General features: G+C 36.7%; 1 protein-coding gene across 4 annotated transcripts in view; it reads left to right on the top strand.

The window, feature by feature from the left end:
- Window positions 1-15,101, top strand: part of LOC135200249 (menin-like) — a 143,650-nt gene that overhangs the window by 113,792 nt on the left and 14,757 nt on the right. For 2 of the 4 annotated variants that reach the window (XM_064228712.1, XM_064228713.1), the window contains exons 9-10: window positions 10,312-10,431; window positions 14,413-14,553. In XM_064228712.1, coding sequence (XP_064084782.1) covers window positions 10,312-10,431; window positions 14,413-14,553 — 261 coding nt within the window. The remainder of the gene's footprint in view (window positions 1-10,311; window positions 10,432-14,412; window positions 14,554-15,101) is intronic. The other 2 variants (XM_064228714.1, XM_064228715.1) reach the window with 1 other exon arrangement.

Below are 15,101 nucleotides of genomic sequence, written 5' to 3'. Positions count from 1 at the left end.
CCTGGTACGGAAGAAAGAGGCATAACTCACCTCACAAGGTTTGTTCAAGGGATCAGAATGTGAGAGCGGACAGACTGAGCAGGAGAAACCAGGTCCTTCCCACAGAATGGACTCTTCACGAAGAAGTGTGTCGAAGTCTTTGGTCCCTGTGGGGGAGACCTCACATAGACCTGTTTGCGACGTTCCTCTCCAAAAGAATAGAGACCCTTTTGCTCTCTAGTAGAAGATCCCGAGAGCCTTCCGTCAAAAAAATCAATAGACGCAGTTTCCTCTCATGGATTGGTCGGGGTGGGTTGGAACGCTTACGCCTTTTCCCCCGTTTTCAAAATCCTGGGGGAAGTGCTCAGGTAAGTTTCGTAGCTTCGAAGAGCACGAAGTTGATACTCATAGCCCCATTTTGGCCAGCCCAGGCAATGGTTCACGGAGGTACTGGAGTGGATAGTGGACTTCCCCAGATCGCTTCCGAACAGACACGATCTACTCAGACAACCCCCACTTCGAGAGGTTTCATCACAAAACCTCCCAGGTCTCGCTCTGACTGCCTTTCGACTATCGAAAGACTTGTCAGAGCGAGAGGCTTTTCTCAGCAAGGCTGCGGGCTCTATCGCTAGAGCCCGCAGAGCTTCGACGAGAAGAGTATACCAGTCGAAGTGGGAAGTCTTTAGGAGGTGGTGTAAGGGTCAGAAGCTGTCCTCCTCCAGTACCTCTATAGTGAATATTGCCGATTTCCTCCTCTTTCTGAGAGAGGAATCACACCTACTATCGTCTCGACAATAAAAGGATACCGAAGCATGCTGTCTTCAGTATTCAGGAATCGAGGCCTGGACATTGCTAACGACAAAGATCTACACGATCTAATTAGATCTTTTGAGACTTCGAAATCAGCTACTCCTAGAACACCTAGTTGGAATCTAGACGTGGTCCTGAAATTCCTTTCATCGGATAAATTCGAACCTTTACATCTGCGTCCTTCCGCGAAGTCACTAGGAAATGCTTGTTCCTGGTGGCTCTCGCTACGCCAAGAGGACGAGCGAATTACACGCTCTGGATTCCACGGTGGTGGGGTTCAAAGGAGATGCTGCCACCTCGTTTCTTTCCAGACAATGTTTCTGGCAAGAACGAAAACCCATCAAAACCGGGCCCTTGGCCCAGAAGTTTTGAGGTAAAAGGCCTATCTAACCTGGTAGGCAGAGAGATAGAGAGATCTCTCTGTCCAGTGAGAGCTCTTAAATACTATTTAGAGAGGAAGAGACAGATGGGAGCTTGTCAACAAGGTCTTTGGTGTGTTGCAGTGAAGAACCCCAAACGACTCATGTCCAAGAACGCCTTGGCTTTCTTTGTGAGAAGCGTTATTACGGACGCTCACAAGAACTGCTCGGAGGAATCCTTCGGTCTTCTAAAGGTCAAGACGCATGAAGTAAGAGCAGTAGCAACGTCTTTGGCGTTCCAAAAGAATATGTCTCTGAAGAATATCATTGAGACTACATATTGGAGTGCAATTCAGTGTTTGCATCTCATTATCTGAAGGACGTGAGAGTGACCTATGAGAAGTGCTTCTCGCTAGGTCCTTTTGTATCAGCAGATACAGTACTGGGTCTTGGAGCAAAGACTGATCCTTAATTTTGTGTTTTTATCGTACATAAACCCTCTTGTCAGTATGTGTTCTTGGTTTTCTAGTAGCAAGCTCACTACTGTCGCACGGGAGCAGAGTGTCATTGCTGGTAGGGGATCAAGGGATATATTCTGACTAGTAGGGGAGTACAAAAATTTTTTTTTTGTATATTTTGTAATGAAAGTGTAATTATGTTTTTCGAGTTTTTTTTTGGTTGTTGTGAGGAGTTCGGGGATAACTCCTTACAATCTTAGAACTAACATGGATGTTAGGATCAGGTGATCGGGATCGGTTTGTGCTCCTTGAACAAGGTGTATTGTCATGTTAGTGGAATAGCACCAATGACAAAGCTTTTAGGCTCTGCCGAGTAAGTGGATAAGACCCCATTGGCAGACCCCACAAGAACTCTTAGCCATAGATCATTATCTCGCTGAGGCTTCTTGAGGCTAAGCAACTCCAAGGCAGTAGCCGCGAAGTCTTCAGCCTAATAAGGTAGGAACCAAGGTTTATAAATACCTACAACATATGTTGTTTACCTGTCTATTTTCAAGTAGTTTAGCTGTCTTATTACCCAACACCAATGGGTGCTAATCAGATAAGTATATTATTGGGGGCAGTCAGTTGGAATGTATAAAAATGATATTGTCATGTTACAATAAAGTTTTATACATACTTACCTGACAGATATATACGATTAATAGCCCACCCAGCCTCCCCGCAGGAGACAGGTGGAAGAGAAGAATTCTGATTAGAAAACGGGGATGGTTCCTAGTCCTGCCACCCAGGGCAGGGCGGTAGATCACCTGACCTACCTGTAGCGTGTGCCGCGAAATTTGAAATTCTGTCGGAGACGACGGAGTCTATAGCTAAGTATATATCTGTCAGGTAAGTATGTATAAAACTTTATTGTAACATGACAATATCATTTTTATATGAGCCGTTACATAAAGTTTTATATGTGAAAATGTGCGCAATTTCATGTAGAATACAACAAAAAACAACCCATGGTTTTAGCTTTTATAAGTTTTGAAATATTTTCATAAAAATAATGATAAGTGCCAAAATATCAACCATCGGTCAACTTTGACTCGACTGAGATGGTCAATACACGCAATTGTAAGCTAAAACTATTACATTCTAGTAATACTCAATCATTTACCTTTATTTTGAAACAAATTGGAAGTCTCTAGCACAATATTTTGATTTATGGTGAATTTATGAAAAAAAAAAAAATTTTTTCCTTACGTCCGCGCGGTAACTCTTCCGAAAAAAATCAGAAATTTTTTTGTCCGATTGTCGTAATGTTTGCACCATTTTAAATTAGTTGTTACATAAAGTTTTATATATGAAAATGTGCATAATTTTATGTAGAATACAACAAAAAACAACCCATGGTTGTAGCTTTTATCAGTTTTGAAATATTTTCATATAAATAACGATAAGGTGGGCCAAATTTCAACCTTCGGTCAACTTTGACTCGACTGAGATGGTAAAAAAATGCAATTGTAAGCTAAAACTATTACATTCTAGTAATACTCAATCATTTACCTTTATTTTAAAACAAATTGAAAGTTTCTAGCACAATATTTCGATTTATGATGAATTTATGAAAAAAACTTTTTCCTTACGTCCGCGCGGTAACTCTTCCGAAAAAAATCAGAAATTTTTTTGTCCGATTGTCGTAATGTTTGCACCATTTTAAATTAGTTGTTACATAAAGTTTTATATATGAAAATGTGCATAATTTTATGTAGAATACAACAAAAAACAACCCATGGTTGTAGCTTTTATCAGTTTTGAAATATTTTCATATAAATAACGATAAGTGCCAAAATTTCAACCTTCGGTCAACTTTGACTCGACTGAGATGGTAAAAAAATGCAATTGTAAGCTAAAACTATTACATTCTAGTAATACTCAATCATTTACCTTTATTTTAAAACAAATTGAAAGTTTCTAGCACAATATTTCGATTTATGATGAATTTATGAAAAAAACTTTTTCCTTACGTCCGCGCTGTAGCTCTTCTGAAAAAATCATTAATTTTTTTGTCCGATTGGTTACATAAAGTTTTATATTTGAAAATGTGTGCAATTTCATGTAGAATACAACGAAAAACAACCCATGGTTGTAGCTTCTATCAGTTTTGAAATATTTTCATATAAATAACGATAAATAGAAAGAATTTGACCTTCGGTCAACTTTAACTCAACCGAAATGGTTGAAAAACGCAATTGTAGGCTACAACACTTACAGTCTAGTAATATTCAATCAATTACCTTCATTTTGCAACAAACGGGAAGTCTCTAGCACAATATTTCGATTTATGGTGAATTTTTGAAAACTGCTTTTTTTACGTCCACGCATTACGAATTCATGCATCATATTGTGATAATATTTTCTCTGTGTTGCTTTGATCGTTTTACAATGTGTTATATACCAAAATCATTGCAATTTAGTTTACAATACAACGAAAAAATAAGTAACTAATTAGCTTTAACCGTTTTGCTCACAGTGCGATTTGTATACAATTATGAAATTTTTTTCGCACTGTCATATATTCTAATATTTATATATGATAATATTTTTTTTATTTCTGATGGTTGCATACTAAACTTCAGGCAATGACAAAAAAAGAGGGAGCCAAAAATGAACTCTCAATCTTGAAAATTAAGCGTGCTGTGATTTTTTGAAAAAATCTTTTTTCCGCTTCGGCGCTCACTTGCGAACTCTGCCAGCATACGGGAGACACTTTTGGAAATACCGGCTCGGCATTTAAGGGTTCGTTTAAGGGTTGAATGCTACGGCCACAAGCTACTGAATGAAAACGGTTGTTTTGCTAAAACAACCAAACCAAATCTGTTAATAACAATGTTTTGCTTGCATTTCAGCCATCATACAATAGTAAAAAATTACCATACTTATGTTGCAAGTAACATTAATTAAGTAGAACAGTATTTATATATTTTTACATTATACCTTTACATATTTGGTATAGAGAAAATATTGGCAAGGAAATAATGAAGCTGAGAAAAGAAAATGTTCCTACTGCCAGTGACTAAATTATTGTGCATCAGCAACATGGATGCAACTCGACCACAAATAATAGTGAGAAAAAAGTATTATAATAAAGAATACTGTTGTTTTCACGCCAATAAAAGATAGATACGTAAGTCTTGTTTTATTTTGAAATAGGATGAAAATAATGAACAGAATAATTTTTTTATAAAAAAAAACATGCTCCCGACACCATGTATTAAAATGAAAAAGATAATAGAGTTCACAACAAGATGTATACATTTAAGTCATATTTCAACTTTAAAGCACTTCATCTAACAAAAAACAACCATGTCCCATATAAATAGAGTTTCTAGAGATCTATTTACGCTAAATAAAAGCAAGAAAATCACTCTGAATCAAGTTAAATAGGGCAAAATAAACCTGCCTCTGCTCCAACTGATTTTTCCAAACCAAAACATAAATCGCTTTCTATTTTATAATACTATATGTAGTAATAAGAGACTATATACAGTATTATAGGATACAGTGAAGTAAAGCAGAACTTTTTAAAGAGCCAAGGAAAAGGTGCATATTTGTTATGTTTGTATTTTATGAAGGTCTCTCGGCGCTTAGACAAAGTACCGATAACTAGACAACATCCATCTATTAACCCATAGGAGCTGGGGTAATAAATTGACATGCAGCACCCCATGCTGGCAAAACTTTGAGGTCGGCAAATTTACGAAAAAAAACACATCAATGGAAAGAGAAAGATACGCAAAAGCACATGGTGAAAGAAAAAATTTAAAAAATTTTTCCCTACCTTCCACGAGAAGTTGAAAATGACTACAACTCGTTGCGGGCCTCTTTTACAAGGCAGTCATTAATTTTAACAACTTATATGTTTTTTCTAACAAATAATTTAATTTAATTTTGTAAAATTATAATTATAGCTCACACACTATCTAAACAAATGAGAAATAAAATCAGTAACAAATTCGTAGCATATTTGTTGAAAAAATATTAAAGTAAATTTACCGAGACCGAAGATTCAGTAACTTTTTTTATTTGTACATGTTTTTTTTTCAATATTTCTATGCAATTTGCAAAATTACATTTACAACTGATCTTCTTTCCCACCGTTATCACTACATGAAGGGGTCGGTTGCCTGATACGCCTTCTCCACAGCCATCTATCAAAGGCATCATTTTCCACCAAACCTCTTCTGTCCAAATCTTCCTTCACTTTATCTTGCCATCTTCATAATTCTCTCTCCCTCTCAATCTTCTTCCTCTGACAGGTTCCTCCCAGACCCTTTTCACTCCTTCCTCATTATCCATCCTCAACATATGCCCATACCATCTCAATCGCGACTTTATCACCTCTGTAATCTTTACTAAGCCTGCCCTTCTTATTTCATCATTTTCCAATCTCTCAAGCAGTGATATTCCCATAATCCACCTCAACAGTCTCATCTCTATTCTCTCAAGCTTTACTTCCTATTTTCTTCTCAGAGCCCATGTTTCTGCTCCATACACATATCACTGTGTTATATATCTTGACTTTTAGCTTGATTGGGTACCTCCCTCCACTTCCCCCATGCAGCTCTTATCCTGTCAACTTCAGCCTCACACCCTCTGTCTTGGCTTAAAGTAGATCCCAAGTATTTAAACTTTTCTGCCTGTTTTATAATCGAACCGCTTCTTTCCTGTATCACTATTTTGTGTCTATCTTCCTTACTGCTCAGCAAGACCTGTTTTATTCGCATTCCCATTTAAGCCACCCCTCTCTAAAGACTCCTGCCACTCTCCAGCATTCTCTGGAGGCCCTCCTCATTTTCAGCAGTAATCACCAGATCATTGGGGTACAACAACTCCCACAGCTGTTCATTCCTGATCTCTTCACTCAACACATCCATTACAGCACAAACAAAAATGGGCTTGATGCTGACCCCTGGTGTAATCAAAAACTAACTTCAAAGTTTTCTGTTTCTCCAACTGCCATCACTTTTGTGCTCGCTCTTTTATATATCATCTTGACCAGCCCAACCAACTTTTCTAGGACTTTCCTTTTCCTTAAGTACCAAAACATTACTTCTTTTGGGATTCTGTCATATGCTTTCTCTAGGTCTATAAATGCACAATAGAGCTCTTGGTTTCCCTGTAGCCATCCATTCCTGTAGCTGTCTTACTGTGAAGGCGGCATCCACTGTCCCTCTTCCTCTCATGAATCCATACTGCTGTTTCCCAACCTTTACAATCTCTCTTAATCCCTCATCCAGTATTCTCTCTAAAACTTTTAATCCATGTTCTGTTAGTTTAATATCCCTGTTGTTAACACAATCCATGATATCTCCATTCTACTTGTATATATATATATATATATATATATATATATATATATATATATATATATATCTATATATTATATATATATAATATATATATATATATATATATATATATATATATATAATATATATACCATAGGCTTTCCTCCTAGTTCCTTGGCATTTTTTTCTCTTCTGCCACAATAAAGTTTTTTAATAAATCCAGCATCTATTTTTCCCCCTCTGTACCTATTAATTTGATCATTTCAATTTGGAATTCCGATGGACCTGGTGATTTACCATTCTTCATTTTCCTTAATGCTCTCTTCACTTCTGTATCCTGCATCTCCATCACTGCTCCCTCTACCCTCTGTGCTCCCCCCATCTCCTCTCTCTCATTTTCAGTATTTAACAGTTGTTCAAAGTGCTCTCTCCATTTCTTCTTAATTTTTTCGTCCCATTACAATATATTTTCATTACTATCCTTAATGACACCCAATTTACCCACATCCTGTCTCTGCCTTTTCCTCAAGTTTGAAATCTTATAAATATCCTTTTCTCCTTCTCTTGTTCCTAGTCTTTCATTCAACTGCTCTGCCACCCTTCCAGTAGCCATACCTACCCACCTTCTCGCCTCTCTTTCCTTTTCTCTGTACCTTACCTCTGTACCCTGTGCATGCCTTACTTTCCAATCCTTAAATGCTTCTGATTTTCTTTTAATTGATTCTTGCACCTCTCCATTCCACCACTACTTTTCTCCTGGACACTCCATATCCACTGGTTCTTCCCACCAGTTTCTCTGCTTCTCCCACACGTTTCTCTCATGTCTGCCCAGATATTTTCCACTCTGTTACCCTGTCCAAATTCTATATTCCCCCTTTCCAGACATCTCTCTCTCACAATCCTCCAAAATGGCTCCCCCTTTTTTTCCTTTAGGGTCCCAAGTCTTAATTCTAGATCTTTTCTTTCTCTTCTTGAGTTTACTACCTCTCATTTTAAAATCCATCACCACCAACCTATGCTGTTTAACACACACTTCTCCCAAGATCACTTTGCAGTTTGTCACATTGCTTTTGTTGGCTCCTCTAACCATGATGTCATTATTTTGGCTCTGCACACCTCTGCTTTCATAACATATCAAGTACTTACCTAACTTTGAAACCATGTGTTCATACATGCTAATTAAAAACTGAGCCATCTCCAATAAGTAATCCCCGTCTTCATTTCTAATTCCAAATTGTGGCCTCCGTGTACCTCCTCATACCCATCTCTTCTCTTTCCCACCCTGCCATTCATATTAGCTCCTATTATTAGTTTCTCCTCCTCTTTCACTGTTCTAATGGCAGCCTCAAACTCTTGCCAAAATTATTTTTTCACATTTACAACTGATATACTATTGTAAAAGACAAGAGTAAATTTACAAAAAAAGATCATGTGAGACAGAAATGCAGTACATTCCCCTTTCAAGTCAGAAGCGGAACTAAAGTCCTGAGATGCCAAACTTGTGGTATTACCCTGTGTAAAAGTTGCCATTAGTTGAATTTATATATAGAAGATTTGGCTCCTCTTTCTCGCCCGATTCTTTTGAAATCAATGATGCATAATATTGATTATCTATAGGATTGATCCGTCCACCACCCCAAACCCATTATTACTGCTCCGTAGGAGTAATCCGTCCATTAAGGATTAACGAAAAAAATAACTAAGTCGAGTCACGTATATTTAAGTCAATTTTCAACTTAAAAACACCTCATACAATGAAAAATAACCTTGTCACATATGAATAGAGTTTCTAGAGATTAATTTACGCAAAATAGAAGCAAGAAAATTGCTCTGAATAATCTTACTTCTGCTCTCAGCTGATTTTTCCAAACCAAAATGTGATCGGTTTGCTTGTATATTTTATGATATAGTAGTAATGTAAGACTACATACAGTATTATTGGATACAGCGAAGTAAAAGATAACTTTTTAAAAGAGCCAAGGAAAAGGTGTATATTAAATTGTCCATATTTTATGAGGCGGTCTCAGCACTCGGCTTAAGCTACCGATAACCAGACATCAGTACTATAAACCCTATGGAGGGTAAACCCAGTTATAAATATATTGAACAAGTGCCGTTAAACCAAAATGCCACTAATTGATACCAATGCTAACTGGGGGCTGCCTGTACTCGATTTTCATATAATTTTCGTGACTAAATGCACTTTTTGTGATGAAACAATTTAAAAAACTCAAGTATAAGCATTTTTTTTTTTTTTTTTTTTTTTTTTTTTTGTATTTTAACTATCAAAATGTTAAAATAGGCAGTCCTAAGCATTTGTAGATGGGTTTTAAGTATTTGCGGATCTTAGCTATTTGCGCAGGTGTTATGGTACCCATCCCTCTTGAATAAGGGGGTGGGGGTCTACCGTATATTTGTATCCCAAAATGATTTCTTTTTGTTCTTATATATTGTTTGAATATAAGTCGACCTTTGAATAAAACTATAAACTTTCATCTACAACCAGTTTTTGGAAGGGATAAAAATATTGTTTTTGAAACCATTTTCCCTCAGCCCTTTTAACAAACCCCCGCCCCCCCCCCCCCAATTTTCCACAACTTAATAATAGATTGTGCATCCCTCAGAGTGTTGTATGTAAAATGGAAATACCGATGAATGTCGGTATCTATCTCGTGGCATGAAATTAGACAATATTCGGGTGTAAATGTGTGCATCCATTGACCAATAATCTCTCGTGCGATGTTTTGAAACTTGAAGCATGAGTAAGTGAGAGCAAGAAAAGCAAAAATCTCTTGCAATCAAACTTCTACCCATATCGTCATCTTCCCCACTGTCAGTTCAAACATGACTTTTACAACTTCATCATATTTGCAAAAATATTCAGATTCTTTGCTTTCTGGGTCTAGTTCATTATCATGTGTCATTCCTGCTAACCCAGTACAGTAAATACATAGTTATTTGGGATATAATCATGACCATCAATCCAACCATCATCTGCTTCTGAAACCTACCATTGCATTCAAACACCACAACCACCACCCCTTCCTCAAGAGGAGCTCAGAGAGGAGGAGGAGGAGGAGCCTACCCTGCCATGCTTTCTGCTTTGTTGAATGGACCCTCTCCCTCAAAGAATCATCTCTTCGTCACCAGTAAAATCTCCTTCATCTGCATTACTATCACTATCATTTTGTTCTCATAGATACATAGGGTCATTTAGCTCTTCATCTCCACTATCCGACCATCCCAACCCTTCAAGAACATCTTTTTCATAATACCTTTCACTGCCATAGGAATCTTTATAATCAAATATCTCTAATGAATGTAAAGTTCCATTTATTTCTGAAGTTGTTTGGGACCTCTTTTTAGTTGTTTTTCTGCGAACACTACCATCATCATCGGATTCGCGCAAACGCGCGCCAAGTCCGCAAGAGGTGCTATGTTGGGGGTCGAAGGAAGATGCTGATGACTGATCATATCGCTGCTAAGGTACGACTGATTTGCCCTCTCTCAGAGATGCCTGAGGGTAGGTATACTGGTTGCCAATTTGTAAAAAAAAATACTCTAAAAGTGTCGCACAAGAAAAATCGCGCAAATTCCATTCAGAACTTTTAGCGGGCAATTAAATACATACCTGGACTCTACCGCAGAGCTATATTTAAACATATACAGTCGACCCCCACTATTTGCGGATTTTTCTATGGATTGTATATACCCATATACCCATTATTTGTGGAAAATTCGCCTATTCACTGTATTTTTCATTGAGAAATAATCATAAATTACTGTATTCCATATAATTTTTGTGACTAAATGCACTTTTTGTTATAAAACTATTAAAATACTCAAGTATAAAGAATTTTTAGTGTCTTTTTTGTGTTTTACTGGCAAAATAGGCAGTTCTAAGCATTTTTAGAGGGGTTTTAAGTATTCACGGATTTTAGCTTTTCCCCGGGGGGGGGGGGTACCCATCCCTGCGAATAAGGGAAGTCTACTGTATGTATATTAATCATCCACAAAGGGTTAAGTATGGTTATTACACATAACAGTCCACAAGAGAATATTTTATGACTTTTGATATTTCGTCTCTTATTAAAAATATTTAAAATGCAAATTTGTTAGATATTGGTAATATGTTGTGCTACTTATAACTTAAGCCTTTCTACTAGCCGAAGTGGAGTAGTATGTGCGTACATACATGCCATATGCACAAGATTGTTTATTTTTGGGGGAATGTAAAGATTAAGAAATAAGAAAATGCAGTAGAAATAAAAATAAGAATAACTTAGAATTAAAATAAAATAAGGGAAGGATTGCGTATGTTATGAATAAGCTCCAGTGCAAGTGATACTTCGGTTTTCTCTCTCTCTCTCTCTCTCTCTCTCTCTCTCTCTCTCTTTCTCTCTCCTTCCTTTTTATTCTTTGTGTTTGATATATTCCATTACAAGTTACAATACAGTAGTGTACATATCCTTTAATAGTACATATGTGGAAAATCATACATGTGAAAGTACTGAACAAAACAAGCTCCAGCAAGTTCATCAGTACCAGCAAAGGATTGTGTATATGTGTGTGTGTGTGTGTGTGTACCCTGCTCACACAGTAGGGTTTTATCTTTTGTGGCACAAAGAAAAAAAAAGGACATACAGTAAAAGTATAAATATGAAAACAATGGACCCCCGTATTCATGTGCTCTGGATTTGCGGACTCACACATTCGCAGATTTCTCTCGGTAACATTACCCCGCATTAGTCGCGGAAAATTCATCTATTCGGGCTATTTTTCTATGAGAAATATCCAGAAATTCCTTTTTAAATTTTTTTTTTTACATTTTTTTTATCATAAAATGCACTTTTGTGATAAAACTTAAAAAAACCAAATATAAAAAATTTTTAGTGTTTTTTTTTTTTTAGTTTTAACTAACAAAATAGGCTGTTTTCGCCGTTTTTATAGGGTTTCCAACTATACGCAGGGTGGGGGGCCTAGTACGCATCCCCCGTGAATATGGGGGGACCGCTGTACTGGTGTAAAATATAAATGAAAAGTGTGTTACTGTATGGGCTTCAATGTAAGCGTTACTGAAGTTTCTCTCTCTCTCTCTCTCTCTCTCTCCTCTCCTCTCTCTTCTCTCTCTCTCTCGTCTCTCTCTTCTCTCTCTCTATCTCTCGCTCCCTCTCTCTCTCTCTCTCTCTCTATACCATATGTCGGTACGGTACATGACCTTTAATTAATTCAATATTAATTATCATAACATAAAAACAGGAAATAAAAATAAGCTCTAGCCCTCTTCATCCATCCAACATTACATCAGCGGCAGATCAAGAAATCTTTCATGGGGGCCACTTAGGATTTTATATATATATATATATATATATATATATATATATATATATATATATATATATATATATATATATATATATATATATATATATATACTGTATATATAAAATAAGAGGAGCCCATAAAAACACCAAAATATGGAGAGAAAATACTATATTTCATAGACTGCTGTCTCCCTCTTCATGTAGATGAATAAGAAAAGTTACAGAAAAGGCGATATTTATACCAAGAGATCCATCCACAGGTAAGGCAATTTAGGTCACTCCCACTGATAATCTTCTTTTAATCCTCTGTTGGTTGAATGAAAACTTTGTTAATGGGGTACAGATGTCATTGACAAAGTTTTCATTCAACCAACGCTTAAGAGGATTAAAGGAAGATTATCAGCGGGAGTGACCTAAATTGGCTTACCTGTGGAAGGATCTCTTGGTATAATACCACCTTTTCTGTAACTTTTCTTATTCATCTACCTGAAGAGGGAGACAGCAGTCTCTAATATATGCCTAGTATTTTTTCTCTATATTTTGGCATTTTTATGGGCTCCTTTTATTAGATGGAATTCTGTTGTAACAACATTTTTACCAGTCATATATATATTATATATATATGTTCCAAACTTTCGTGATTCACATATACATATATATGTAATATATATATATATATATGTGTGTGTGTGTGTGAGTGTGTTCACACACAGTATATATACACATCAATATTTATACAGTATATGTAAGCACACATGTATATATGTATACAGACATACAATTTACGTCATATGCACATACAATACATATACATATTTGTGTGTTCACACAAATGGTACATATATACAATACATCAATATTTATACAATATATGCAAGCACACACACATATATGTGTACACAAATACAATTTACAGCGGACCCCCTGTATTCGCGTTCTCCGAATTCGCGGACTCACACATTCGCTAATTTCTCTTGGGAACGTTTCCCCGCATTATTAACGGAAAATTCACATATTCGTGGTATTTTTCTATGAGAAATATCCACAAATTCCTGGTTTTTTTATCGATTTCATCATCATATGCACTTTCTGTGATAAAACTACTAAAAAACAAGTATGAACATTTTTAGTGGGTTTTTCTTGAGTTTTAACTAACAAAATAGGCTGTTTTTAGCGTTTTTATAGGGGTTCCAAACATTCGCGGGTTCTAACTATTCAAGGGGGGATCTGGTAAGCATCCCCCGCAAATACGGGGGGGCCACTGTACATCATATGGACATTCATATTGTATGTGCTAGAGAGAGAGAGAGAGAGAGAGAGAGAGAGAGAGAAATATACAGTTATGAAGATTGTTACATTGTTTCCAACAGCTGTAGCTTACAAAGAAGTAGCAGGTGAAGTTGCTTTGTCAAATATAAGCATTAAATACATGCATAAAGAAAAAACAAGTTATATAATTTTCAGTGTTTCTTTCAATATTTTTTTGTATGCAGTGGTACACGTTATCAAAATTTAATTATAGCTTTGAGATTTACACATTATTATATATTCATTGGGGGCCACATGTGACCAGGTCCCCCCCCCCCCCTTAAATCTGCGATTACATTTGATTACATTATATCCTCACTCCCTCCCAGCCAGGAAAACTGCTCCCCAGCTCCACCCAGTCCTGAACAACCCCCTTCACTGAGTGAGTTCCTCTACTCAACCTTACTGCTCTCTTCTCCCATGGTGCCCAGCCATCTGACCCCCCTTGGAAACTTTTCCAAAGCTCCACTCCCCCCAAAACCCTTTCCTAGTCATTTGGGGGTGTAAACAGTGTTACCAACATTTTCCTGAGGCTGTACAGCATTTCCAAGTATTAGAGAGCAGATTTTTCCAGTTTTTTTTTTTTTTTTTTTTTTTTTTTTTTTTTTTTTTTTTTTTTTTTTTTTTTTAATATGTACCATTTATCTTTGGGGCCTTGGTATCTGGTCTGAGTGTGTCGGATAGTGTCGAGTTTCAGTTGATAGTAGGTTTGGCTGCCTTAACATTCTTAACATTTTGAATGATTTGGCAATAAAAATAATTTATTCAAGGTAAGAAAGTAGTGTCCTTCCATGCAAGGATTAACATGAAGGCATATTTTCCTTTGGTTCTTCAGGATATTGACCCAAGTGAAGTTCTCCATCGTTGGCCACTAGTCAAGCTTGCATCAGCAAAAATGCGAGGCTTGAGGGACCTGTTGCTTGCAGATAAGCTGAATTCACAAGCAATATCTCTTCAGCTAACTGCACAGTCACAGGTATTTACTGGGTTTTTCTTTGAGTCATGGATTTGCTAATATCAGATTATTTTATGATATGCATCTACTTGCACATTCATCATGGCTTTTAATAGTGAGGTAGAGTAGTTGTGTAAATGGTGTGAACTTTTAATGATGTTATTTAGCATTATGAATTTGTGATAGAAACTATTCTTGTATTTTTTCTCTCACTTCCTGTAGGGGGGAAAAGCTGCCAGTTCACCTTACATTGTGAACAGTAGGCATTATTAAAGGGTCTTTGCAGTGTCTATTCATCTTCTAGTTGCACTCACATTTCAACCTTGTATTTTACCTGTTCCTGCTTCCTTTCTTTAGACTTGCTTTCCAACTTCTCTTAACTATTACATCTCTTTGCAATTGTGGGGTTTCTGCTAGTCCCACCCTGTATTTCATCATCTTTATATTCTGGATCTCTTTATCTTGCAGTCCAACCAGTCAAACTATCTTTGCATTTTTTTACTTAATGGCCAAAAGTGCCTCAGTGTTTGGCTTGACTGTCTAGAGTTCATAAATCAGGCAATGAGTTT

Source organism: Macrobrachium nipponense, chromosome 26 (genome assembly GCF_015104395.2).
Source record: "Macrobrachium nipponense isolate FS-2020 chromosome 26, ASM1510439v2, whole genome shotgun sequence".
NCBI lineage: Eukaryota > Metazoa > Arthropoda > Malacostraca > Decapoda > Palaemonidae > Macrobrachium > Macrobrachium nipponense.
This window is presented reverse-complemented; position numbering and strand designations above follow the sequence as displayed.